The sequence below is a fragment of the Typopeltis vanoorti genome, chromosome 21 (genome assembly GCF_054136105.1).
Source record: "Typopeltis vanoorti isolate ZY-2024b chromosome 21, IOZ_Tvanoo_1.0, whole genome shotgun sequence".
In the NCBI taxonomy this organism is placed as follows: domain Eukaryota; kingdom Metazoa; phylum Arthropoda; class Arachnida; order Uropygi; family Thelyphonidae; genus Typopeltis; species Typopeltis vanoorti.
Window position 1 is genome coordinate 78023114 of NC_143569.1, and position 27812 is coordinate 78050925.

Here is a 27812-nt window from a genome sequence, read left to right on the forward strand (position 1 = left end):
TTAGAATTGAAGGAAGTACAGGAAGATGGTTTAATGTTAAATCTGGTGTGAGACAAGGATGTACATTATCCTCTCTGTTATTCATTATCTATATGGATCACATTATGAAGGAATGTGGTATTAAACCTGATATCAAAATTGGAGATGTTAATGTCAGCCCTTTGCTTTATGCGGATGATGTTATACTTCTAAATAAATCTGCTACAAGTCTGCAAGATTCTCTGACTAAATTGAATAGCTGTTGTAATAGATATGGTATGAAGGTCAGCAATAAAAAGACGAAGACAATGAAAATAGGCAGAATCATTGAAAATGTCAATTGTGTTGTGAATGGAGAACCTGTGGAACAAGTAAAACATTTCAGCTACTTAGGCACGATTTTTACTGAAGATGGTAAATTAAATATAGAAATAGACAACAGAATCAACAAAGCTGGTATGGTGGGAAGTCAATTGAATAAATTCATATGGAATAAGAAAGAAATTAGTCGGAACACTAAATTAGCTGTATACAAGACAGTGTTCAAACCAGTTTTAACTTATGCATCTGAGAGCCGGGTCAGAAGTAAAACACTTGACCAAAGACTAGAGACCGCAGATATGAGAGTCCTTAGAAAGATTAGAAGCATGAACAGATGGCATCAATGGCAATATCATATTAAAAATGAGGATATTAGGAAAGAACTTGACATTGTCAGCATCCAGGAATGCATTAGCAGAGCTAATCTCAGGTAGTATGGTCACTTAAATAGAATGGGAGAGGAAAGATTAGCAAAACAAGTGTTCTCTGCCAGGTTGGCAGGAAAACGACCCAGAGGAAGACCAAGATATAGGTGAATTGATACGGTACAAAGTGCCTTAGACGATAGAAATATAAGATCTGATAATGTTGGAGTCTTGACAAGTAACAGACTGATTTGGAGGAAAATTGTAGATAGGAAGTTAGTAATGATGTAATTTTTTCATGTAGTACTGTCGTATCCTGTACACCCCTTGAGGGTACATGCCAGGAATTTGATGATGATGATGGTGGCTGTTAGGAGAAAGTGAACTGAATATGCCTCGGCTCCTTTTTTTAACTCTGACATCCAGGAAGAGTGATTTTCTCCAATTCCTTGTTATAAGTATGTGGTCTATTTGGTTCTTTGTCCTCCTATCTGGTGCTATCCATGTCCACTTATGTATTTTTTTGCTGGAAGAGACTCCTTCCTATTACAAACTGGTTGAATATACAAAAGTCTATAAATAACTCTCCATTTTCATTTATTTCTCCTTTTGCTTACTTTCCTATAGCAGTTTCTTTATTAGTATTATCATTTCCGACCTTAGCATTAAAGTCTCCAATTATAAGTTGCATATCTTTCTTATTTGTTGTTTCTATACTTCTCTGTAGCATGTTACAAATTATCCATTTCTTCCTGGATTGCATTGTTTGTTGGTGCATATATAGCAGTTATTGTAATGTTCTGCTGCTTTAAATCTAGTGTTTAGTATTCTTTCCTGTATTGGGTTCCACTCCATTAGTGCACCATGTGCGTTCTTTGCCATCACTCGTGCAACTTTCTTTGTGTGGTCATTCGTATTTCGGTTCCCAGAGTAGATTAAGTAGCAACCAGAGTTTAATTTGATTTTTCCAGTTCCTATTCATCTCGTTTCACTTAATGCCATTATTTCTAATCTGTATTTTTCTAGAACTCTTGAGACTAGGTATGTTTTCCCAGTTTCAAAAATCGTTCTAACATTCCAACATCCCAGTCTAAGTTTGTGTTTTGATAAGGTGTCTGTCACTTTCTTCTGCACCTGTGCTTCCCCAGAAGGACTTTCACAGAGGTGCCTCATGTTCCTGGCAGCTTGTATTCTATTTTCTTCATCCAGTATCACATTTTGGAAGTTTTCAGTTTGCATAACAAAATTTGTTTTTCTGAAACTGGGTTGCTAGCCCTATGCTCAACCCTCCCGATTTATCTGGGCTTGGGACTGGCATGCCAAGTTTTCACTCAGCATGGCTGGATTAATTCAAACCTTCACATACTCTTATATCTAAGATTAACTCCGATGTAAGAGCATATGCATAAGAGCATTACATCTAAGATTAAGTCAGATGTAATATGAGTTAATCTTAGTTAATCATATGAGTTACATCCAAGTTTAACTCAGCTTAAAATTTGGAATTATGTAATCAATTTGCAGTTATGTCATCAGTAACTAATTTATATCCTCAGGCTGATTCATGTATATTTGTGCATATCTTTATTTTCAGATACTGAATTCATTATTATTATTATGATTAGTACGTGACACCTCTAAGGAGTCCAAAGACTCACCGAGGGAGGACACCTACTCTACAACTCTCCATCTACACCAATGCCATCTACTAACCACCACCACCACCACCACTAGCATTTTCACAGACAATCAAAAAGATCTATGCTCGTGGTGAGATTCGAACCTGCAGCCTTTTGGCTGGAGAGCAGATACTCTAACCACTCATCCAACCAGGCCGGCTCCTCGTTACAAAATCTTGTAGTTCACATCCATTAGAAAGTTTTATTTGCCTAATTGTTAATAGATAAAACTAAATGCACTCAATTAGTATTTTCATTATGTTGTTACATAAACTTTTATTCTAAATAGCAGGAGAAAATGAGAAATTTGCACAGCACAATATATCATTATATTATTATTTTTTACTTTCATCCAGGAATTCACCACAGTATGATTACTTAGTATACATAACTCGAGCATCTCATATATATAGGTTTGGCTTGTGTATATTCACATTCAACATTTATCTTCTTCTTCTTCTCCATCCTTATATCCTTTATTTATATTAATACCTATATTTTATTTTTTGCACATTCATATTTGTGTTCATAATTTACAGAATGTATAACAGCAATACTGACATGTTCTACAGTACTAAATTAGATAATCATTATACCTAAGTTTTTCATTAATCTCCAACCATAATTCTTTCTTTCTTAGTTATTCACATCTGACATAACTGAATGCTGTATTGTCACTCCAGTACTCATAGGGTTTCGGAGTGATACCTTATGTTAGGATGGCAGATGCCATTTTCACATAGCATTAGTAGGACAATCACAAACATCCATGCCACTGGCAAGTTCGAGCCCACAGCCTCTTGGTTGGACAGCAGATACACTAATCACTCAGCCAACCAGGCTGGCTATTAATTCTTTCTTAATGGACATAAATTCGTCTCGTATGCAATCCTGTGATTCCAAAAATACATGGAATGAAAGCCATTCCATATATTTTCCAATCCTAGCAGTAACTCTTCTCTCTGCTATCTTTTCAGTATGCCCACTAGCGGAGCCTGATTTAGGATGCCACAAATTCCTGCTGTTTGTTATGTTGGCTGTTCCAACTTAAATGTGTGGAAAGGGAGGGGGATTTATCAAGTCATTAAGTAAATTGCACTCAACCAAATAATTATCATGATAAAAATGCTTCCATGCATTTATAAATCTTCTCTGAATACTTGGATTCTCTTCACATTAAAAACCTGAATGAGTAAAGCTGTGAACTATAATCCAATATCCATGTAACTAGAGGTTTGTATGATGATATAACTGTCTTTGTCCAACAAATGAAACTTTTAATTACACATACAACCCACATACAATCAAGCTTTACATGGTTTTTTTTTCCAGTATGATTCCTGAACTGAAAATTCATTTTCAACCAAAAAATACCAAAATCCTCTGTTATCACTTCCTAATGTATACCATCAAGATGTGTATGTACAGATACTATGTTAACAGTGCTATATAATTAATTAACAAATTATTACCATCAGAAATTTCTTTCAAATTAATCGGTTATTAGTTAAGTTTCCAGTATTGTCTTATCTTGTTGGTTTTTTTCTTGGGTTTGGGGTATTATTAACTGCATTATTTCACCTAGAATATGTTCTTTTTTTCTTCTTCTTCTTTTCTGCTATCTTGGCATCAAGCATCTATTTTTCTAACCTTTCCTCTCCCATTCTGTTTAAACCCCTTACTATCCTTGATGTATTTACTCATCGCTAAGTGCATGGATGCAAAATACCCATTGAAACTGAAATAACATTTGAATACAACTGAAATAACATGTATATGAAGCATACATTACTTTCTTGGATTATCTCTACTGATGTGTTTGAATACTTATGATATTGAGTTTTTTCTAATACCTTCATGTTTAATGATTCTATCATTGATACCATCTGATCAATTCTCTAATTTTTCTCATAACCCTGATAGGCTTGAAGGTTATGAGAAAAATTTTGATTAACTTTATTTCTAACCTAAGGGATAACTATCTCAGACAGCATGTAATTGAAAATACTAGGGGTTTGAGAGTGCTTGACCTGGTAATAGCATCTGAGAATTTGACTGTAATGAATATGACCATGTTGCCACCTATTGGTGAGAGTGATCATAAGGTTCCACACCTTATAACATAAAATTCCACACCTTTAACCACCTGGGAGGTGGTTAAAGGTGTAGAATTTTTGATTAAGACAAGGTATATGTGGAATTACCTTGCTGGCAAGTATGACAAGCTTAGGAGATTGCTTGGTTCAGTGCCGTGGCATGTAAAACTACAAGTGCTGGATGTCAATAGAGCATGGGAAGTGGTCAAGGAGCATTTACAGGAGGTTGTATACCTAGGGTCTGAATTAGTAAAACAAGTAGGGGTTAAATGGATGAATAACACCATTAAGCTTGAGCTGCAAAAAAAGAAACAACTGTGGAGGGAATTTAAAGAGAAAGGTGACCTGCAGGCACACGAATGGTATAAAGCGCAGGCCAGAAGGGTAATGAGTGTGGTAAAAAAAGCAAAAGCAGATTATGAAAGGAAACTAGCTATGCAAGCTAAAGAGAATCCCAAACAGTTCTTTCAATATGCTGCAAGCAAAAAAAAACTGTACACGGCAGAATGATTTTAAGGAATGATGATGGTAGGGAGGTCACTGAATCAGTCGATATAGTGGAATTACTGAGTGAGCGCTTTGCAAGAGTATATCATCCAGGTGGTGACATTGAAAATATGAAGGAACCATTAGTTTATATGGGAATTGTGATGAATGAAGTGGAGGTGAATAGTCTATTACAGAACCTTAATGTGAATACATCTGTGGGATTGGATGGTATACCGGCACAGGTCTTACGTGAAGCGGCTAAAGAATTATCAGTGCCCTTGACCATGTTGTTTAATCTGAGTCTTGGGTTTGGTTTAGTCCCGAAGGTGTGGAAAGAGGGGAAAATATTTCCACTGCATAAAGGAGGATCCAAGACTACTGTTGCAGATTACCGACCAATCAGCATATCAGGAGTCGTTTTCAAGGTCTTTGAGAAAGTAGTCAAGGGAAAAATACAGGAATGGATTGATGAAAATGAGATACTGTATGGTGGAGATACAGCATGGCTTTGTGAAGGGTAGATCATGTCTCAGTAACTAGCTCAAGTTTTATAACCCAGTGATGGCTGAACTGGATAAGGGTAATGCGTTTACAGTGATACTGCTGGACCTGGCTAAGGCATTTGACAGGATACCACATCCTGTCAAATGCCTTATCCGTAAACTGCAACATATGGGAATGGATATAGGGTTGGTGAGATGGATAGGTGGGTGGTTGATGGAGAGATATCAGAGAATAGTTTATTCAGGAGTAGAGTCCAAAAAACAGCCTGTGACTAGTGGTGTGCCACAGGGTTCTGTTCTTGGACCACTGCTGTTTAATTTGTTCATTAACGATATAGGGAAGGATCTAAGAGGAACAGTTCATTTGTTCGCTGATGATGCAAAGTTGGGTAGGGTGCCTACCCAACTTTGCATCATCAGTAGTTGGGTAGATTTTGACATCTTCTGCAATAGTGAATGCAGAAGATGTCAAAATCTTGCAGGATGACATGGATAGATTGGAGTTCTGGACTAAGGAGAATGGATGTCAATTTAAAATGACAAAATGTAAGGTTATGCATTTTGGGGTGAAAAGATTAGCAGCAGTATACCACATTGGTGGAACTGCACTCCAGGAGATTGATGAGGCCAGGGACTTGGGAATGTTGGTGGACAGGGAGATGAAGTTTATGGGACACATTGCAAAAGTGACTAAATCAGCTCATCAACTCACTTGGTTGTTGAAAAATACTTTCACGAGCAGAGACAAGCAAGTTATTGTACCTCTGTACCAAGCCTTGATAAGACCTCATCTCGACTACTGTGCCCAGATTTGGTCACCTAGGTTTCTTCTTGATGGGGAGGAGGTGCAGAGGATCCAGAGGCGAGTGACCAAGATGATAGCATGTCTATGGAATGAACCTTATGAGAACAGTTGAAGATTTATGGGTTGCAGAAATTAGTTGATAGGCGGAAAAGGGGAGATATGATTGAGACATTCAAATTGCTAAAGGGGTTTCTATAGGATTAATTTAGAGGATATTTTTGAGATCAGGACTGGTGGTGGGAGAACTAGGGGAATATCTATGGAAGCTGGGCAAGAGTGTGGTTAGTAAGGGTGTTAGAGCTGAGTTCTTTACTTTTAGAGTGGTAAATGAGTGTAATAAGCTGGCAGAGTCTGTTGTAGTGCTATGATGGTGAGTGAGTTCAAGGCAAGGTATGATAGATACTGTGAGAATGTTGTATATATGTGTGGACATGATGTTTAGGGCCTCCCTCGATGAGTCTAAGGACATCCTGGAGTCGCCCATAATAATAAAAAAACCTAACTCCCAGCCATAAATTAAACCTGATTTTTGAATACAAGTCTCTGAAATCAGGGACTTGATAAACAATAGACTATTTGAGGAAAAGAAGAGTAATCTGAAACTAGTCCTGAAGCCTTAATTGTGTTAAACTGTAATATCTGGTACACTCCTTGAGGAAATATATTCCAAAACATTATGATGAATCTGTATTATTTTATCACTGATCTGGTAGGTGAGTGAATTGTATACCTGCACTCCATCCAGCAGACCATGAGTTCAAATCCCACCATGGGAATAGATACTTGTAAATGTCTTTAGGTGATAGATACCTGCTTATTTTGGAGGCTTGAGGTGGGCTTAAAAAATTCCATGTTTGATTATATAGTAGTAATTAGTAATAAAAATAAATTTTTTGCCCATTCTTTAGCAGTTAGTGGAATAGTAGGCATATTGTAAAAAATTGTTTATGATTCAGTCTCTACTTTAATAATCAGCTAATATTTTGCAGATTCAAAGAATGGAATATACTTAGCTTGTAACTAAGTTATATTTCACACAGAGATGTACTGACAACATGAGTGTAGATGTGTTATTTTTTTTCTTGCCATTGTCAGGTATAAAGATGAGAGCTAGCAGGCTTAATAAAGGCACACTGGGTAATCATGAAATGATGGCATTATGTGGAGGAGGATATGCAGTATCATCATTATCAAATTTCTGATATGTTCAGATACTATGATACTAAATGAAAAGTATACATTATCAACGTCCTATTGACAATTTTCCTCTAAATTAGTCTGTTATCTGCCAGGACGCTAATATTTCTAGATCTTATATTTCAGTCTTCTAAGGTACTTCTAACTACGTGTCAATCTTGATCTTAGTCTTCCTATGGGTCTTTTCTCTGCCATCCTAGCAACAAACACCTACTTTTCTAATCTTTCCTCTCCCATTATGTTTAATTGACCATACTACCAGAGATTGGGATCTGCTCATGCATTCCTGAATATTAACAATATCAAGTACCTTCCCATTGTCTTTATTTTTAATATGATATTGTCATTGATGCCATCTGTTCACTCTCCTAATTTTTCTCAGATCTCATATCTGTGGTCTCTAGTCAACTGCTGGTCAGCTGCTTTACTTCTAAAACCCAACTCCCAGATCCACAAGTTGAAATTGGTTAGAACACTGTCTCATATACAGTTAGTTTGTATTTTAACTAATTTCTATCTTTTCCATATGAATTTATTTAGTTCACTTGCCACAATACCAGCTTTGTTTATGCAGTGCCATAACAATTAAAATAGATAACTGAAATTTTCAAAAAAAAAAAAAAAAAAACCTGAAAGGCTTCATTCTATTTCAGCCATGTTAAAATAAGCAGATGTAGGGAATTAACGATTCATTTAATATTTCATAGCTGAACATGTGCATAAAAACTTAGAAACTTTCCAAGTTTCTGTATACATGTTCAGCTATGAAATAAGGATGGATTTTTAATATCCCCTATTTCTGTTTACATAAATGAAGAAATTAATTTGGTAATAATTAAATATTAAAAAAAATCTCAAAACTATGGATCTAATCAAAATTACATCCATAACCTTTTCCAGACTTTGGATAATGCTGATCATCTCTTCATTTCCTTTATTGTAAGGACTGTCATAGTATATTGCAGGATACTATGATAGGCCAAAACAGTATAGCTGTCATAAGTTAAGCAACATTTTAATTTCTGTATTTCTAGCTTGGTTCTTTAAATGTCAAATGTCTTTCAACTCCTTGCCATACCAGCGGACATATATGCTATTATGTCACAGGATCTGAAGGCCAAGATCCTGCTGTTTTCACAGGTAAATATGATGTGGAATTATATTTGAATAAAATTTAGGATGAACTGATGAATAGTTTCTAATTGGATTTAGCTTGCTTGACTGATTTTCTAATTCTCAAATTTTAGGTGATACTCTGTTTGTAGCTGGTTGCGGAAGATTTTTTGAGGGAACACCTGATCAAATGTATAAAGCTTTAGTACAGGTCTTGGGATCCTTGCCAGACAATACTGTAAGTTTTATTCCTTCATGCTTTGATTTGAAATTGAAGTTATGACATATTTTGTAATTAATTTGAAAAGAACAAAAGGAATACTTCATAAAGAGAGCACTTCACTCATGTTTTTATTTATTTATTTTTCTTGAAGAAGTGACTACACATTTGGCTTACCACAGAATCTGTTTGAAGTAGTGATGAAAAAAAAAGCTCTAAAAATTGTAGACTACAACTGTGTTAGAAATAATTACTTTAATTTCCCTAAAGTAATTATTTCTAACACAGTTGTAGTCTCCATAGTTTATCTGAAATGAGTGCTGATCACCATGTAACACTAAAGGAAAGGATTTAAAAATTGTAGATTTTATTCAAAAGAGGTTATCCTGGTATCATTATGAGATACTTAGTTATTGAGACATCTGTGAGCATTATTATTGAATTGCCATAAATTAAACCAGGGTTAATCACAGTCTTGTATATTGCAAGTTTGATCTTTTTAGCTGATTTCTTTCCTTATTTTATTTGCCATTTTCACTGAAAATAGCTGAACTGTTTTACTCTTTTTTTTTTGTAGGTTCTTCCTTGAGAATGGTTGTTTTTTATGCCCTTGCCTATTTTCCATTTCTTTTATTGCTGATTTTCTTGCTATATTTGCTTCAGCAATTTAACTGGATTTGTTTAGGAGTATTTATGATATATGAGATTGTTGTTTGTAGTTTACATTGATGCCATTTCAGATGTCAACATTGGTGATTGAATTATTTATAGGATGTAAGCAATGGAAAGTGAATCGCTCTTTGCTGTACTATATCAAGTACTTTTAGATAGCATGCTCAGGAACAGTACTTCAAATATGAGAACAGTAGTCAGTTGTTTGTTGGATTATGATATGTAGCAAGTTAATACCTCTTTGGAGGTGAAGTAATATATTGACTAAAAAAGATTCTAATTTTTTGGATGCTAAGGAGCAATAACTGTAATATGTTTATGCTGAGATAGAGAAAGAAATTTGATGTTAGGATAATTCCAAGAAGAAAAGTTTCATCTTGTCTAGAGATTTGGATGTTGTCACACTGGAAGAAAAAGGTTCTTTTTTTTTTTTTTTTTGTGGGAAATAGTGTGTGTGTGCGTGTGTGCGCGCGCGCGCGTGCGTGCATGCATGTATGTGTTTGCTAGAATTGAAATTGACAAGGCTATCTGTGAACCCTATTTTTAGATCAGAATTTAGGGTAATAAGAGGTTGATGTTCATGGAGATTGTGGTGGTTCACATAGCACACAAGGTATGTTGAATGCAAAGGAATGCATTGTGCTGTCATTAGCAGACCATGCATTGGATTGGCAGTCAGCTAGAGTAGGCCATTGATATATATAGAACGAAAAGGTTGGGTGAAAAAAAACAGCCTTGTGGAATTCCCAGCATCAGTTTCCATGAACATCAACCTCTTATTACCCTAAGACATTATACCGTCAGACGAATCTATTAGATTTTATGAAACCATTGACATTGAAATAACTTTCTTTTTTTTTTTTATGTACGAAAAACCACAATTATGATTATATTTCTTAAAAAATATAGGTGTTTTTGTAAACCTATGGTCCCAATTAACTAATATTTTGTATGTTTTTATACAAAATTATACCCGAGTTACGTGAATTCGACTTACGTGCTTTTTGTTGGTCCCACCTACCGTGTAACTTCGGGGTATGACCGTATATATATATAAAAAAAAGGTCTCCTGGTCCTGATGACATTTCTCTGATTATTCTAAAGGTTCGTGCTCCAGATTTATATTCCAATGATCTATACTACAACTTGCCTGTGGAAATATCCCACAACCCACTTGCAAAAGTCAGGTGCAGACCAAATGATGAGAATTTCCTTAGTAGACCTTTGTGCCAAACCTACTCAAAATCTTTGGAAACATCAGGAGTAATCACTTATGATTTTTCATAAGGTGTTTCCCATGGTATTTCTCCAAAGATGGGACATAAGTAACCAGATCTCTGTTGATTGATAGTAGCAGAATCCATACTGGTGATCATTTATAAGTTGAGCCTTCAGATAGGATAGGAGTTTTAATTACTCTCCATCACCTTAGGATGATGTGAGGGTAGAGAAATTGGATGATAGTGAATAGATAAAGATTTGTCACCCTTCTTAGGAATGGGTAATGTGGGATATTTCCACAGGCAAGCTGTAGTATAGATCATTGGAATAAATGAGTGTAAAAAAGGTGGTATAGAACTTAATCTGGAGCACGAACCTTTAGAATAATCAGAGAAATGCCATCAGGATCAGGAGACCTTTTTTTATATATATATATATATATATACAGTCATACCCCGAAGTTACGCGGTAGGTGGAACCAACAAAAAGCACGTAAGTTGAATTCGCGTAACTCGGGTATAATTTTGCATAAAAACATACAAAATATTAGTTAATTGGGACCAAAGGTTTACAAAATCATCTATATTTTTTAAGAAATATAATCATAATTGTGGTTTTTCATACATAAAAAAAAAAAAGAAAGTTATTTCAATGTCAATTGTTTCATAAAATCTAATAGATTCGTCTGACGGCATAATGTCTTTTTCTTGTTACGCAAAATTTCTTCATAGCAAGCTAATGATTTTTTTATTCCTTACCTTGTGGCTACAATTTGTTCCTCGTTAGAATCTATGTCCTCCAAAATCTGTAAACCTTTCTTTTATGATTGTTCTTACTGTGGATTCCTGTAGATCAAACTTCTTTGCTAGCTCACAAATTTTCATTCTGCCTTCAAAATCCTTAATAATGTTGAGTTTTGTTTCCAAAGTCAATGTTTTTCTTTTCTTGCTAGCTGTAGAAGAATCGGACTTGCTTCCTTTGGACGACATTATTATTTTTTATGTGATAAAATTTTTATCAAGAACATAACATTAAACAATCGCAAGGTTTGTAAACTATAAAAATCGTGTATGAATGGAGACCACACGAAACACGTCAGTGCTTGTTCACAGCATGTGTGACACTGGCGAATGGGACTGGCATCGGAAAGATAAGACTAGCGGTGAGACATGAAGCGGGACAGGAATACGTACATATATGAAACCGCGTAATTCCGGATTCACGTAAGTCGGGGTATGACTGTGTGTGTGTGTGTGTGTGTGTGTGTGTGTGTGTGTGTGTGTGTGTGTGTGTGTGTGTGTGTGTGTGTGTGTGTGTCCAGTTTCCCTTTCTAGTGCAAGGCCAAAGGAAGTATTGAGGGTTTGGAATGGTTAGAAGGTCATTGACCAGGATCACTTGTGAAAGAATTTTAGGAAAAGTAAGAGGTCATGAGATTGGTTTTTTTCTGTGATGATGCAATAGACCCATCAGAATGTAACATGGGTGGGAGAAAACATTTTAAGGAAACATGTGCTAGACATATTTATAGATACTTGTATGGCTTATGCATAATGAAAAAAATATAGAATTTTATTTAAAAACTGATATTTTCATCCGACATAACATGGAAATCATTAGGGAGAAAGCCCATTAACTACATTCAAAGTGAATTACAAGAACGAGTCAGCACTTGCTTACTAGATCATGTGTTGTCACATCTGAGTTAACAGGATTACACTATTAGAGTTCAAAAGAACAATTGTAAAAGTTTATGCAGATTAAATAGCCTTAAAAAAATTATGAACAGTTAATAATAATCACTTTCCATAACTTGGAGATTGGCACACAGTCAGAGCAATTAAAGTTCAGACGATTTTGCAGTGTTTCACATTTAGGAAAAGATGATCAAATTTGAACCTGCTGAAATGAAGAATCCTTGTCTGGTTCCATAGAACTCTGTTCTTAGTGTCAGTAGCATGAGAAGCAAGGCTGGACTTTGGAACTCCAAAAATGTAATACAGTCTTGATGTTCTTGGATTCTGATCGAAGCATAGTCGCCACAAAGTAGCAAAGATGGCCGTGAGCCAGGATATATAATAGGTACCTAGTAAGGAGAGAGATGTAAGGTATCCTTTGTAGATGGTAAGAAGAAAGAAAGTTTCCGAGCTGAAGTATATAGATTGAATTTGCAAAGAATCCATGCTATTTGTTCAGCTGTTTCACTCTGACTTTATACTAATCTCCAAGTTTTGTTCAGAAGTTATAGACACCTGAGAAATTGAGAGACTCTTCTATGGTACTTCAGTTTATGCTGTATATAAATGCTATAAGTTGAAACTAAAAAGAAAATGAAACTATAAAATAGAAATTTTTATTTACAATGAACAGTTTTGGTCAAATTAGACTGTGGGAAACTAGAAGCTTCCAGTGACACCTTGTATGTGTAAGAACTCTACTTATTAAAGTAAACTAACTACATTTTTCATTCTCAGTAAGGAAAAACACACATGCACACACAAAATAAATTAATCAGTTATGATAAGAGGAAAATATATACCAAACTGGTAATCCTAGTTTGCGATTATACTGACATCCAAAATATTATTTTACTATTATTATCATCATCAAATTTTCTATATGTATCCTTGGGGGGGAGGGGTACAGGATAATTATGATAGTGCTACATGAGAAAGTTACCCTATTACTAACTTCTGATCCACGATTTTCCTCCAAATTAATCTGTTACCTGTCAAGACACCAATATTATCAGATCTTATATTTCTGTATTTTAAAGTACTTTTTACTGTATCCATTTAGATCTTGGACTTCCTTTGGGTCTTTTTCTTACCAACCTGACAAAGAACATTTGTTTTGTTAATCTTTTCTCTCCCATTCAGTTTGAGTGATCATACCCACCTGAGATTAGCTCTACTAACACATTCCTGAATGCTAACAATTACAAGTTCTTTCATAATATCCTCTTTTTTAATATGATACTGCTATCGATGCCATTTGTTAACTCCACTAATCTTTATCATAACTCTCATATCAGGTTTCGAGTCATAAGACTTTTACAGATCAACAAAACTTAAATACAAATTCTTGTTATATTCCCAAGATGTCTCAACTATTTGTCTTAAACGAGTCTTGGATCAAACCTTATTTCTAACACAGCTCTCAGATCCGTAAGTTAAAACTGGTTTGAACACTGTCTTGTATACAGCTAATTTAATGTTTTGACTAATTCTTTCTTATTCCATATAAATTTATTCAGCTGACTTCCTACTATACCAGCTTTACTAATTGTCTATTTCCATATTTAATTTACTATCTTCACTAAAAATCGTGCTTAAATAGGTGACATGTATTCACTATTTCTGCCTATTTTCATTGTCTATCTTTTTGTTGCTGATTTTCATACCAAATTTATTACAACAGTTATTCGATTTAGTCAGAGAATTATTTCAAAATTTATTTTAGATGCTATTTTCCATACTTGTGAAAGAACTCCATTAAATTTAATCAGCAACTTGTAACGAGTACACATGCACAGACTTGTAGTTAGTACCACAGCAGGTTTCTGACTTGAAAAGTTCCATGTTTAGTCTGTAGTTGATTGGAGAGCAGACATGTTAACTATACTTAACCAACCAGGCCTACAAAAAAAAAGTAAGTGCTATATTTGCAACATTTACACACAAGCAAGTTCCTTGGATGCCCCATTTTCATCTCCCACCTTCCATATAATGAAGATCCCTTTAGCCCCATTTTCATCTCCCACCTTCCATATAATGAAAGATCCCTTTAGCTAGTAGTGTATAACATCCTTTCAGATTTTTATAGCCTCTAGTCATATTACTCTCTTCCTATTTATCAGCATCTTCCACATATTTTCTGTCTTTCCTCATAATCTGTATTTGATTATCCTGATATCATCTTTGTAACTCTTAAAGAAGAGTTACCCTTCATTTTTCACCCTCTTGAGACCCAAGAGACCAAATCTGCACACAGTAGTCCAAGTGTAGTCATCAAGATCTTGTAAAGAGACAAAATGACTTCCTTATTCGTACACATAAATGGCTGTTTCAAAATTGCAATCTTCTTCTGAGTTTTACTTGCAATTTTTGCTATGTGATGACCATTGAACTTTAACTTGCAGTCTACCAAAACTTTAAGGTCTCTAGCCTTATCCATTTCTGCAAGCATAATCCCACCAGTAGTATGCTGTTGGAAATCGCATCATGCCAAAGTGTAGAACGTCATCTTAACATTCCATTTGTTCGTTGTCACTGAAATCTTTTGAGTTTGAATCCAATAATTCTTTAACATCTTCTGCATCAAAACCATCAAAACCGAGGTCTTCACCAATTGCAACAATTTCTTTGACCACGTTGTTCACAGGATTTTGAAAACACCTAAGTCATTAGCGCATTCTGGCAGAAGGTTTTCCAAACAACTTTCATGCAACTAGAAGACACTTGCTCCCACGAGTCACAAATGTTCTGAATTGTGTGTTTAATGTTAAATTTTTTCCAAAATTCGTGGAGCATAATCACATTTTCTCCCATTGTTGTTTCTACTGCCTTTGAGAATGTCTTTTTAAGAAAATAGGCTTTGAAATTTGCAATGATGTCCATGGGTTGGAACAATGATGTCATATTTGGTGGGAAAAATAAAACTTTCACATTTTCACACAGATCATTAAGAGAATTTGGATGACCACAAGGCTAGTAGCCTCATGGCGTGAGCATGATTTTTTTGTAAATTTAAAGGTGCGTTAATCAAAACTCTTGCCGTGTATATCAAGGGATTGCTGCGATAATCAAATTTGCATTAAGCAAAACCGCATTAAGCAAGGGATACCTGTATAGTGTTTTACTACTCACACAATGCGGTCCTTATGCTGGAAGTTAGATGGACATCTTCAAACATGGATATATCAAATTTAAACTGGAATTAGGAACAGTTCATGAAATAGAATTTGATGGAAACAGACAAAATATTCAGCCATAAAGAATTATCCGTGCAGATTTTGTTCTTTTTGGTTATTCTCTAAAGCAGAGAAAAATTTTGTAAGTTTTCATTCTGAAGTCTACTAAGTAGGACAGATGTTTAACAAAAAGAATTGGAAGAAGAGAAGCTAGCAAAAAATGCTCGTTTTCCATTTTTAAGCAAATTTAAGAAGTTATGGAGACTAATGTTTTGAAGGATGACTCAACATTGATGTTCAAAGTTTTGGTTCTCTTTTGTTTGTAAGTGTTAAGTATGTAAATTTTTTTAGTCTGCATTGTCATTTGAAAGTAAGTTAGTAATGTGAAAACGTATCTGTTGTAATTTTTTATTTAATTTTTTTGTAAATGTATCTATATAATTTTTTTATATCAATTAAACAAATATTTGTTAGAGCCTTTGTAGCTCAGTTGGTATAGACAAAGCTTTTGGTCAGAAAGACCTGGGTTCAATTCCCATCTATGATGCAAGGAACCTTTATTTGGTCTCTTTCAACTAAAGGTGAGTTTGGCTGGTCTCATACAGAGGTAGAGGGGTTTTTTTGTCCCTCAGAACAGGCAAACCATTCCATGAATGCACACACGGATCTACAGTCAAAAATACATAGAAGTCCCTCATTGGAGGGCATAACCTTAACCAGTCCTAAGGGATGGATGAGGAAAATTGAGGGGAACCCCACACAACAACAACAAATATCTGTTTTTGTATTACAATTCTTGTCTTATTTCTGAAGCTAAGATAGATGAATGAATGAATCTTTGTTAAGATTAAAAGGGACACTAATAATTTTTTAAGGTATCTAATTATTAGATTCCAAAAAGAAAAATAATACTCATAGTATAAATTTTAGATATATTACAGAATTTGGCATTACTAATTATTTATAATTAATCTGTAATGTTTTTTATAGAATGGTTGTCTTAATTTGGTGAATCTCTAATACTGAGGAAATTTCATATTTTTCTTTTTGTATCGGCTACGTCATATTTTGATGGTTAATAATAATGGTAACTGTAATGTTTACTGTTAATGTGTTATTATATCTCTTTAAACAAAAATGGCACATGTTGCACCAAGAAAATAATAAACAGTTGACTATAATTCGTTTGTGGCATATTAGTAATAAACATTGCAAATTCTACATTTTCAATACAGTGTCTTTCAAAACACAATTTAGACTAATTTTATGTGAATATTACTCATGGAAGCTTATATGCCTGTTGCATGAGTGCCGTGAATAGGATACAAATTGGATATCACTGCTCTAGAGAATAAATATGGAATTTTTTCAAGCTATTTCAGGATTCCAGTAGTAAGCAGTGGTAGTGGTGGGGGGGTCTTCTACCACAAAGACATTCACAAGCATCCAGTGAATGTCTTTGTGGTAGATGAATTTCATTACAGTATTCACAACATACTCACACTACCTGCTTGCCCGACTAGACTCCATAGCAAAAAAAAAAAAAAAAAAAAAAAAAAAAAAAATCCATAGCAGAGTGTGGAATTGCAGACTAATGTCGTAATATTAATTTTAGAATAGTCTATAGAAAATCATTTAAAAATAATTTCATATACAGAATACTTCCATGAAATTTAGTTTCACATTTTATGGAAATAATTATTAATATAAATTCTTTCAGAAAGTGTACTGTGGTCATGAGTATACAGTGAACAATTTAAAGTATGCTCAACATGTTGAACCTGACAATCAGGCTATTCAAGAAAAGCTTTCCTGGGCACAAGTAAGTAATATAATAATAGTATAGTTTTTGTTTGTTTTGAAAATGTCTGCTACTACTATATTTAAATCTATGAAACCATAATTTTCTTGCTTTATAGACCAAAAGTATGAATGAATATAAGTAAAAATGGTGTTTAAACTATTTATGACTTAAGCTGGGTTAGAAACAGCTGATCAAAGCTTACTACAGATATTATTATTACGGGTATCTCCATGGAGTCAGTCATTGCTTGACTCACAACTGAGTCAAGCAATGCATTCCACTCATTCACCACCCTCCAGGCAAAAAATCTAGTTCTCACACCTTGTTAACCACACTTTTCCTTAATTCCAGGGATGACCTCTTGTTCATCCATCACTATCACACAGCTGAAGTATTTCCCCTGCATCACTCTTATAAAAACCTTTTAGTAATTTAAATGTTTTTATCGTATCCCCTCTTCTATGCATATCAACCACCCTCTGCAATCCACAAGCTCTCAATCTATCAATGTAGGGAGCATTTTTTACATCACTCATCAACTTAGTCACTCTCCTCTGAACCCTCTCCACAACCTCCACATCTCCAAGGAATCCAGGTGAGGTGACCAGACTTGAGCAGAGTAATCCAAATGTGGAAGTATGAACGCCTTATAAAGGGGAATAATAACCTCTTTATCTCTGGATGTTAGTGTGTTCTTCAATAACCAAATAATCCTATGTGCCCTCTTAACTTCATCTCCCTATCCACCAACACCCCCAAGTTCCAAGCCTCATCAATCTCTTGGAGTACCGTTCCATCAATGTAGTGCACAGCTGGTAATCTTTTAATCCCAAAATGCATAACTTGACACTTTTCCACATTGAACTGGCATCCATTACATTTTGCCAGCTTATTTAAATCATCCTGCAAACTCTCAACATCAGCTTGACTTTTTATTGTGCTACCCAACTTTGCATCATCAGCAAACAACTGAATATCTCCCTTCAAGCCATTCCCTATATCATTTATGTACAAATTAAACAATAATGGCCCAAGCACTGAGCCCTGAAGCACACCACGGGTCACCTGCCTCATCCTGGACTCGGCTCCTCCACACACCACCTTCTGGTATCTCTCCCTGAGCCATTCTCTTATCCATATCACCAGTTTAATATTCATCCCCATCTGCTCCAATTTACGCAACAGTATTCCATGGGGTATCCTGTCAAAAGCCTTAGCAAAATCCAGGAGTGTATAAATCACTGTGCAGCCATTTCTCTTGTCCAACTCAGATGTCATTCTATTATAAAAAGTTAATAAATTGCTAAGGCAGGGTTGACCTTTAACAAAAGCATGTTGGCCCCTAAAGGAATTGTCAACGCCTCTTGCTTGGTTATTTAACTTAAGTTAAATAACCAAGTACGAGGCGTTGACAATTCCTTTGAACATTCACGCAACACCTGAGCTGATATTCCATCTAAACCTACAGCAGTGTTTGCATTTAAATTCTGCAATATACTAAGTGCTTCTGAATTATTAATTTAATTCTCACATTAGTTATTGCTACAGGTACAGAGATATCCTCACTTGGGTGATATCACTTTGAAAAGTGATCACTCAGTAACTCTACTATTACATCTGAATTGGTCACCTCAATACCATCAGCACCCACTAAGGTTATCCTTCCAAAGTCATTCTTCCTTTTACTTGTCACATAGCGGAAGAACTCTTTGGGATTACCCTTGATCTCCTTGGCTAAGATCTTCTCATAATCTGATTTAGCTTTTCTTACTAGGCTGGTAACCTTCCTAGCTTGAGCCTTGTACTGCTCATGGGTGTACTGATCGCCTTTCTCCTTGTAAATTTTCCATAACATTTTCTTTTTTTTTTTTTTAGGAGTGCATAACATTTTTGAATCATCCTTGAATTTCTTGACAAAGCAGTTATGGTCTGTGTATGGCATTTGTTTTCTGCAGTGCACAGGGGGATTCACCTTTGCTGGTTGTAGGCTAATCTCGATTTGTGTTTTCTGTTCTTTTCCACACCTTTAACATGTTATGGTGACATGCAGATCTCTGATCATTCTGTTTGTCTTACATGATATATATATACCATGTGAGCACTGGATTTCATAAACCCCGAGGTAGCTTAGAAGGATGTAAAGAAAAAAATAATAAAAATAAAAAAATCTTGATCTGCATGTTGGATATAAACAAGGTTTAACGTGCGCAGGTATACTTGCCTATTTGTCATTGTATGGGGGGGGGTTCAGTTTCATTTGAACATCTTGGGGTATTTAAGTTCTTAGTTCTTTTTCTTTATGTTGCTAGAGAATTTTTCTGTCTCCCTTAGCATTTTAATTATTTCTTAGCATAGAGGTATCTTCTAGTGTGGGATAGGCTTCCTGCATACTAAATAGCTAAGTTTGTTCTCTTCTGAGAATATGAACAGAAACAGTGTTTTGAAGCTCAAAGTGAAATGTATGCATGGATGTAGGCTGTTTAGGTGGTACTCTGTGAATTCTTTTTGATCTTTTGAATCTGACTAAGTGATAAATATATCATTTACATACTGTAACCAAATTTTGGTGTACAAGTAAGCCTGTTTCTGTTCATAGTATTTTTCTTGAAACCAGAACTTTTTCTATGCAATATTTGAGTAGAAGATGGTGTCTGGTGAAAAAAGAACTAAAATTGTCTTTCTGGAGACAGATTTATGAGGCTAGCTAGAAGGCCCATCAGTTCTATCGCAAATTATTTTTTATTTATTTATTTATTTTTAATGAATTGTGAACTACTTTTTAATAAATGGCTCATTTTCATATATGCAGTGTTACTGATGGTGACATATGTTAGGGGAAATGCTGTGCACAGAATCTATTCAATGCAGTAAAAACCAGGGCATCTTACATGAAGTCTAATCATCATTCATCAAGAATCCCATGAACACAGACCTTGGATATGATGCCCATTATGTTTTGAAATATGATAATTCTGACAAAGTACATCTTTTGTTTTTTATATGATACCCATTCATGATAGGTTGTAAGTTTTTAATAATACATTAGTATCATGAGTGGGAGTGTTTATTGATTTTTACATGGATAGGAAATCCTGCTGCTGTTGTTGTCATAGATGACGAAAATGGGGGGTAATACCCTCCGTTTTTGTCATCTATCCCTTAGGACTGGTTGAGTCCTCCAATGAGGGATTTTTTTAAGAATGTATTTTCCATTGTAGATCCGTGTGTGTTCATGGACTGCTTGCCTGTTCTGAGGGACGAAAAACTCAAGTTTCCGTGTGAAAAACCTATCTCCATATATGACCGGCTAACTCACCTTTAGTCGAAAGATATCAGATAAAGATTGCTTACATCATGAATAGGAATTGAACCCAGGTCTTTCTGACCAATGGGCTTCATCTATGCTGACTGAGCTGCAGAGGCGCTGAAAACCTTGCTCTAGACCAAATATGGAACTTTTTTTTAAGCCTCCTTTTTCAAGGTAGTCTCATTGTGGACAATAAAATTCATCCCCCATCAAAGGACAATCACAAATATTAAAAGTTTCTTGTCATTTAATTGATATATCAAACAATCTCTCCAGAAGAAATGTACAAAAAAGTATACAAAATTAGTAGAGAAATGTATATAATTAATAATTTTATTTTTTATTTTAGTATTATATGGTCTTTACACTAGATCTTTCAAGGGGGGGGGGGAATAACTGAAAACTACTGTTGGTCTATATATGATTTGCTTGGTCAAACAACTTATTTATGTATATATAGTTAATCTCCCTCTAGCAAAGCCACTCATTATAACAAACTACTGAAAAGTCCCAACTAAAGTGCCATATGGACTATGCTATTCTAAACAAAGTTCACTACAGCAAACTATCCATGTGGCTTCTACAGTTTCTTTATAATGTGTTGACTGTACTTAATATGGAAATCAGATAACTAAGACCATCTTCAAGATGTAGATTAAATGAGTTCTAAATACAAAAGAAATTATGACTCCATGAAGAACATGAGAGAGAAGTGGTGATTTGGGAACATCCACAATTTGCAAAAATAAAATACAAGCATCAGTATGATGATTGCAGTTTAATAATAATAATAAAAAAAAAATTTAAAAAAAAGCAAACAGTGAATACATGGAATCTGCTCTTTGATAGTGGAGCTTATGAAAAGCTCAATATCAGTCCATGATCTGATTATCAAGATTTTAAGTGTTCTGATTAGTTGCACTGATTCAAAAATGTGTTATTTATAATGCAGTAAATCAGCACTTTAATAAAAAGGGTAAACTTAATAAAGGAAAAATATATTTTCAATTTCTAGGAAAACTGAACATAATATTCTACACATCCTTAGTCCATTAAAAAAGAAAAAGAAATGAACCAACACTGAAAAAGTAGGAGGTTGGCTTTATTTAGAAAGAGTACTAGACTGGCATGTTAAGTGTGGGCATAAAATTTTGTTTGTGGCATTCAAAGCTACCCTACTTGACTCTGGAATTCAGTTATTTTTTTTGTCTATTCCTACCATGTGACTTCCACCAATACGTTTTCATAGTTTATAGTTATATAACCCCCCCCCTCAAAAAAAAATGTGCGATATGAATTCTGATTTAGGAGTAACATATGTTATCTGATTGATGATTATGCAAATTTTAAAATGCATACAAGGGACCTCTGCTTAGCACATCCCTAGACAGAATGAACAGTATGCTATCTAAAAAATATTCATTTTCCCATCAACGTGATTAAAAAAAAAAAATCTTTTTAATAAAATAACTGTTTAGCCCCCCGTTAGGAGATATATATCCTCATCAAATGCAGATTTTGCTAAATAAAATCTCCATTATCTAGAATACATTCACCCACATTAAGCAGAAGTTCCTTAATACTGTCTTTTACAGAGTAATAATTTTCCTTACCATTCAATTCTGTTCTTATAGAATAAACGAAGCAAACTAGAGCCAACTATTCCATCTACAATTGGAGAAGAAAAAACATATAATCCCTTCATGCGTGTTCATGAAGAATCTGTGCAGCGTCATGCAAGTCAAAACGAACCTATTCCTACAATGGGAATGTTAAGAAGAGAAAAAGATAGCTTTAAGCCTAAATAAAGATAAATGTATGGCTCTTGAAGATGTACTTGAATTATAAAATGTTTAACCCTGTGTAGCACAGAAAAACTTTTGGAATTAAATATTATTCAAAAGAAAATTATTTCTTTTTAGACTGCATGCTATAATTTGCTATTATTATTCCATATGATTTTTTTCAATTTCATTAAAAACTGTTAATACATTAGGATATTAATATTATCATCAGCCTTACACCAAGAGATAAGTAATTGCAAAGTTCACAAATTTCCTTCTCCATAACCATATGAATTTATATGCAATGCTACTAATAAAACATATTTGTGAGAAAGAAATGAAACTGAGAGAAAATGATCAAATCATTATATGATTTTACATTTCATAATTTCTTTCAAAAGAAAGTGAACTGAACTTAACATTGAAGTTATTGCCAGATATTGGCTTCTGTTATATAGTCATTTCTCATGTGGAATTATTTTTTTTCCTGTCTAGTTTAAAATAGTTCTCTTTGTGTAGATCTTATTTGGTATTTAAAAAAAATTATAGACATCTTTAATTTTACTAGAGTGTAATTCATTCTCATAAACCGGCATCTTTTCATTGGTGAAACTAATATTACCGTTGATCTTATTCTCTTCTTATGTTAAGAAATTACATTTATTTTGCTACAAACTTCCCTTCTCAAGATATCCAGAAAAAAAGGTGTTGGTTTAAAGGAAGATCATGTAATCACTTATTAGTTGTCCATAATAAATGAAGGGAGTGAATTAAAAACTTAATGCAAGGAGAATAGTATATATACGTTATTGTAATTAGGATTGACTCGGGATGTATACATTTATAAAATTAAAATTTAACTGACTAGAACCCGAGAAAGTATAACAAAAACCTTTAATAAATCACGACTAGTTTCATCAGTGTTCCGACTTCTTCAGGTGAGTAAGAAATAACATAAGACTTATAAAAATAACAAGGTAAAAAACATGGACTTTCCAGCTTAATAAAAAGAAGCAGAATAGTAACAGTCATATTTGAATAGGTAACCGCATGCTACTGTTGGCATGAGTTGAATGTGTGTGACAGCTAATTTTAGAGCGCCAGTATTGGATTACTGCGCTATGGGAATCAGGCAAATTGTAGCTTAGATTGTTGTTCAAGTGTGAAGGGTCCAGAACCATTTCTTTTGATTCTATCATTCGTCTTTCAAATTCATCCTTGCATATATATAAATTGGTTGTGCGGTCCCAATCAACTTGGTGTGGCCGTTCTTCGAGGTTAGAGTTTGCAGAGAAGAGAACATGACTAGAAAGGGCGCTCGCTCGTGTTCTACTGTAGGAGATGTCACGTCTATGTTCCTCAAGACGAAGTGAAACAGATTTATCTGTCTGGCCAAAATAAGGTCGACCACAGTCGCACATAACTTTATAAACACCAGGAAAATGTAGTTGGTTGTGTTTTGGTTTTGGTCAACTCAGAAAAGAACGAAGTTTTGGCAGAGTAGTATAGTCGGTCTTTATGTTGAATTTCTTCATAATCCTAGATAGTTTTGGTGTAAGAGAGCTGATAAATGGTAACTGTATATGAGTGATAGGGTTGGCTTCATCTTCTTGTCGAGGTTGTTGGCATGGTCTCAAACGTTTAGTGATGTTACGAGATGTCGGAGAAGGAACGAAGTTAAGACCTTTTGAGAGCACACTAAGTTCTGCAGGAGAAAGTGTGTGTGAGGATTTGTTAATCACAACATATTTTAAATTTTATGAATTGATATGGGGTTGGCAAGTTTGCTCCTGTTTAAGTTGGTTGAATTTTCTGATAAGAATTAATTCGTTGGAGAGTTGCGATCTAGAAACACGGAGAGAGCTCATGTTTTTAATATCAATCCAGGACCTGTTATCTAAAGATGAACTTAAGTTATTTTCAAAAGAATCTCTTTTACAGAACAAAGAAGCTAACATGGACTTGGTATCAGCGATTCTTTCATTTAATAAATCAAGTTTAGCCTTGCGGTAGATATTATAAGCACGTTTAGTGCGAATCGTGTGTGCTCTCAAAAGGTCTTAACTTCGTTCCTTCTCTGACCTCCATTCCTAAAGAACTCTTTCTTACAAAAGTTGAAAAGGCAGCTGTGCAGTTACCAAAACAAACTCCGAATCTGCTTAGGATCGATGCCATCTTTACCATAAACAACAGTCGTCGTCCTACAGATAATCTATCTCCGACAGAAAAAAAAGCAATACACCAGCTTCGTAACAACAATGACATTATTATCTTACCTGCTGATAAAGGGAATGCAACTGTAATCTTAGACAAATCTGACTATCGTTCAAAGATTAACAACTTATTAAGTTCTGGTACCTATTCTATTCTAGAAAGTGATCCCACAAGAGAACTTCATAACCGTACAAACAGTCTTCTGAAATCAACTTCTGAACTTCCTAGACACACAAGACTATCTCTCTGCTCTCTCCATCCCCTCATTCCTCGTTTGTACGGCCTGCCTAAGATCCACAAGGCTGACACTCCTTTAAGACCTATTGTGGAAGGTATTGACTCACCTACGTACAATCTGTCTAAATATCTTGCAGCTTCTTTAAAACATCTAGTTGGCAGTTCCTCCTCCTTCATCAAAAACTCTGAAGATTTCATCTCAGAAATAAAAAATTTAAATCTCATAGACTCTGACAGAATGGTGAATATTGACATCATGTCTCTTTTTACGAATGTATCTACAGATCAAGTTCTGACTCTTCTTAAGGACAAGGTTTCTAAGAAAATATTTGCTCTTCTAACTCACTGCATCAATTCTGGCTATTTCTGCTATGAAGATAAAATATATAAACAAACCCAGTCTTAGCTAACATTTTTTTAGGAGATTTTGAAGAGAGCTATTTCTATAGCTACTTTAAAACCTAAACTGTGGTTACGCTACATTGATGACATCTTCCTTATCTGGGAACATGGTTTAGAGGAACTTCAAAACTTCCTAAACCATTTAAATAATCAACATCAGAACATTAAATTCACATCAGAACTAGAGATTAATGGCGTTCTCCCCTTCTTGGATCTAAAGATCAGTAGATTACCTGACTGTCTTAAATTTTCAATTTTTCAAAAGACCACCCACGCTGATAGATATTTGCATGACTCTTCTCATCACTTCCCTCCTCAGAAACTGGACATCATCTCCACCCTTGCCCATCGAGCAAGATGTCTCACTTCCACAGAAGAAGACCTTCAAACAGAGCTTAATTCCTGTAAAACACTTTCTTAAATAATGGATATTCATCTCATAACATTACTAAATGTTTGAACCATGCCAACAACCTCGACAAGACGAATCCAACCCTATCACTCATATACAGTTACCATTTATCAACTCTCTTACCCCAAAACTATCTAGGATTATGAAGAAAATCAGCATAAAGACCGATTATACTACTCTGCCAAAACTTCGTTCTTTTCTGAGTTGACCAAAACCAAAACACAACCAACTACATTTTCCTGGTGTTTATAAAGTTATGTGTGACTGTGGTCGACCTTATTTTGGCCAGACAGATAAATCTGTTTCACTTCGTCTTGAGGAACATAGACGTGACATCTCCTACAGTAGAACACGAGCGAGCGCCCTTTCTAGTCATGTTCTCTTCTCTGCAAACTCTAACCTCGAAGAACGGCCACACCAAGTTGATTGGGACCGCACAACCAATTTATATATATGCAAGGATGAATTTGAAAGACAAATTATAGAATCAAAAGAAATAGTTCTGGACCCTTCACACTTGAACAACAATCTAAGCTACAATTTGCCTGATTCCCATAGCGCAGTGATCCAATACTGGCGCTCTAAAATTAGCTGTCACACACATTCAACTCATGCCAACAACAGCATGCAGTCACCTATTCAAATATGACTGTTACTATTCTGCTTCTTTTTATTAAGCTGGAAAGTCCATGTTTTTTACCTTGTTATTTTTATAAGTCTTATGTTATTTCTTACTCACTGAAGAAGTCGGAACACTGATGAAACTAGTCGTGATTTATTAAAGGTTTTTGTTATACTTTCTCGGGTTCTAGTCAGTTAAATTTTAATTTTATAAATATATATATATATATATATACGATGTATGTGGATTGAATATATTAAAACAGAATCTTAAGGTAGAGGAAATTAGCCCACTGGATAGACCATGAAAAGGGAGTTTAATTGGGTCTGTGACAGCATTTACAAGAACTTCTCAAAGATGATAAAAAATAATTTAGTTAGTGGAATGGTACTAGAGAGTATATCCTTTTGCAGTTAGCTGAAATCATTTTCATAGCTTGGCAAAAATTATATACCCTCACTTCCTTCCATATGTCCTCTTACTAAATGCTTAATTAATAGGCAGAAACATCATTTTACATTTATATTGAAGTTTCAAGAATGACATCAAATGGCTGCTTCTACAAAAATTCAAAAAAGATAAGTGAAAGCAAGCTGCTGTAATGCATCTTAAGTAACAGTAATCCCATAGAGAAGAGGTTGCTTTACCTCTAATACATTAGTACCATAAATGAGAAAGAAGAAGAAAGTTGTTACCATTGGATTTAGACTCTTTTGGAAAAAAAAAAAATGTTGAATTGTGAAGGAGTGTTGTATAGACAATGCATGTGTTTCAATAAATTTAAAGGAGTTTGGAGGTTATCAGTGGTCGTTCAGATAAACAGTGACCATGGAGTAACTGTGCAGAAGCTGATTGAAGGAAATCAGGTTGAATGAATTGGTGAGTGAGGTGTAATTGAACGTAATTACTCCTTCCTTTCTAATCAAGTATTTTATGCAAGCATGCTCCCTAATGTGAAAACAGTATTTAATGGATGGATGAATCTGTACAGCAGTTAATAGCTATTCAGAAAATCAGAAAATAAAATAATGCCTTAACAAAAGAGAAAACTTAATTTCTTGAATGTTGGGGGGGGGGATTGTTATTCCAAGAAGAAAAATCTCATCATCTTGTCCCAAACTGTAGTTTAAAAACATGAAGAAAGGTTTCTTTTTTTTATATATAAGCTGATATTCTGGAAGTTGTAATTTTTATAGTGCTGTTTTTCTCAAATGATAACAACATGGCACATTGTATCCCTATGACCCACAGACAAGTAAATAGTGAACTTTAGCTCTGTTCTAAATGCTAAAGCTACTCATGATCACATAAGGTGACAGTGAATGAGATGATTCAAAATGTATTACCTCATTTTCTTCGTCATGTACACTCCATTTTGAATCATCTCATTCACTGTCACCTTATGTGATCATGAGTAGCTGCCAACAAATTTTTTTAAGTTTTTGTTTCCAATGACAGGAT

The 27812-nt window shown here is 34.7% G+C and overlaps 1 protein-coding gene across 3 annotated transcripts in view; it reads left to right on the plus strand.

Moving 5' to 3' along the window:
- The window catches only part of tzn (hydroxyacylglutathione hydrolase tenzing norgay), an 85338-nt gene extending 62750 nt beyond the window's left edge, over positions 1 to 22588 (plus strand). For all 3 annotated transcript variants that reach the window (XM_090411698.1, XM_090411697.1, XM_090411699.1), the window contains exons 5-8: positions 8469 to 8574; positions 8682 to 8785; positions 17290 to 17391; positions 22315 to 22588. In XM_090411698.1, the coding sequence (XP_090267824.1) occupies positions 8469 to 8574; positions 8682 to 8785; positions 17290 to 17391; positions 22315 to 22488 (486 nt within the window). In that variant the 3' untranslated portion in view covers positions 22489 to 22588. The remainder of the gene's footprint in view (positions 1 to 8468; positions 8575 to 8681; positions 8786 to 17289; positions 17392 to 22314) is intronic.
- The last annotated feature ends 5224 nt before the right edge of the window (positions 22589 to 27812 follow it).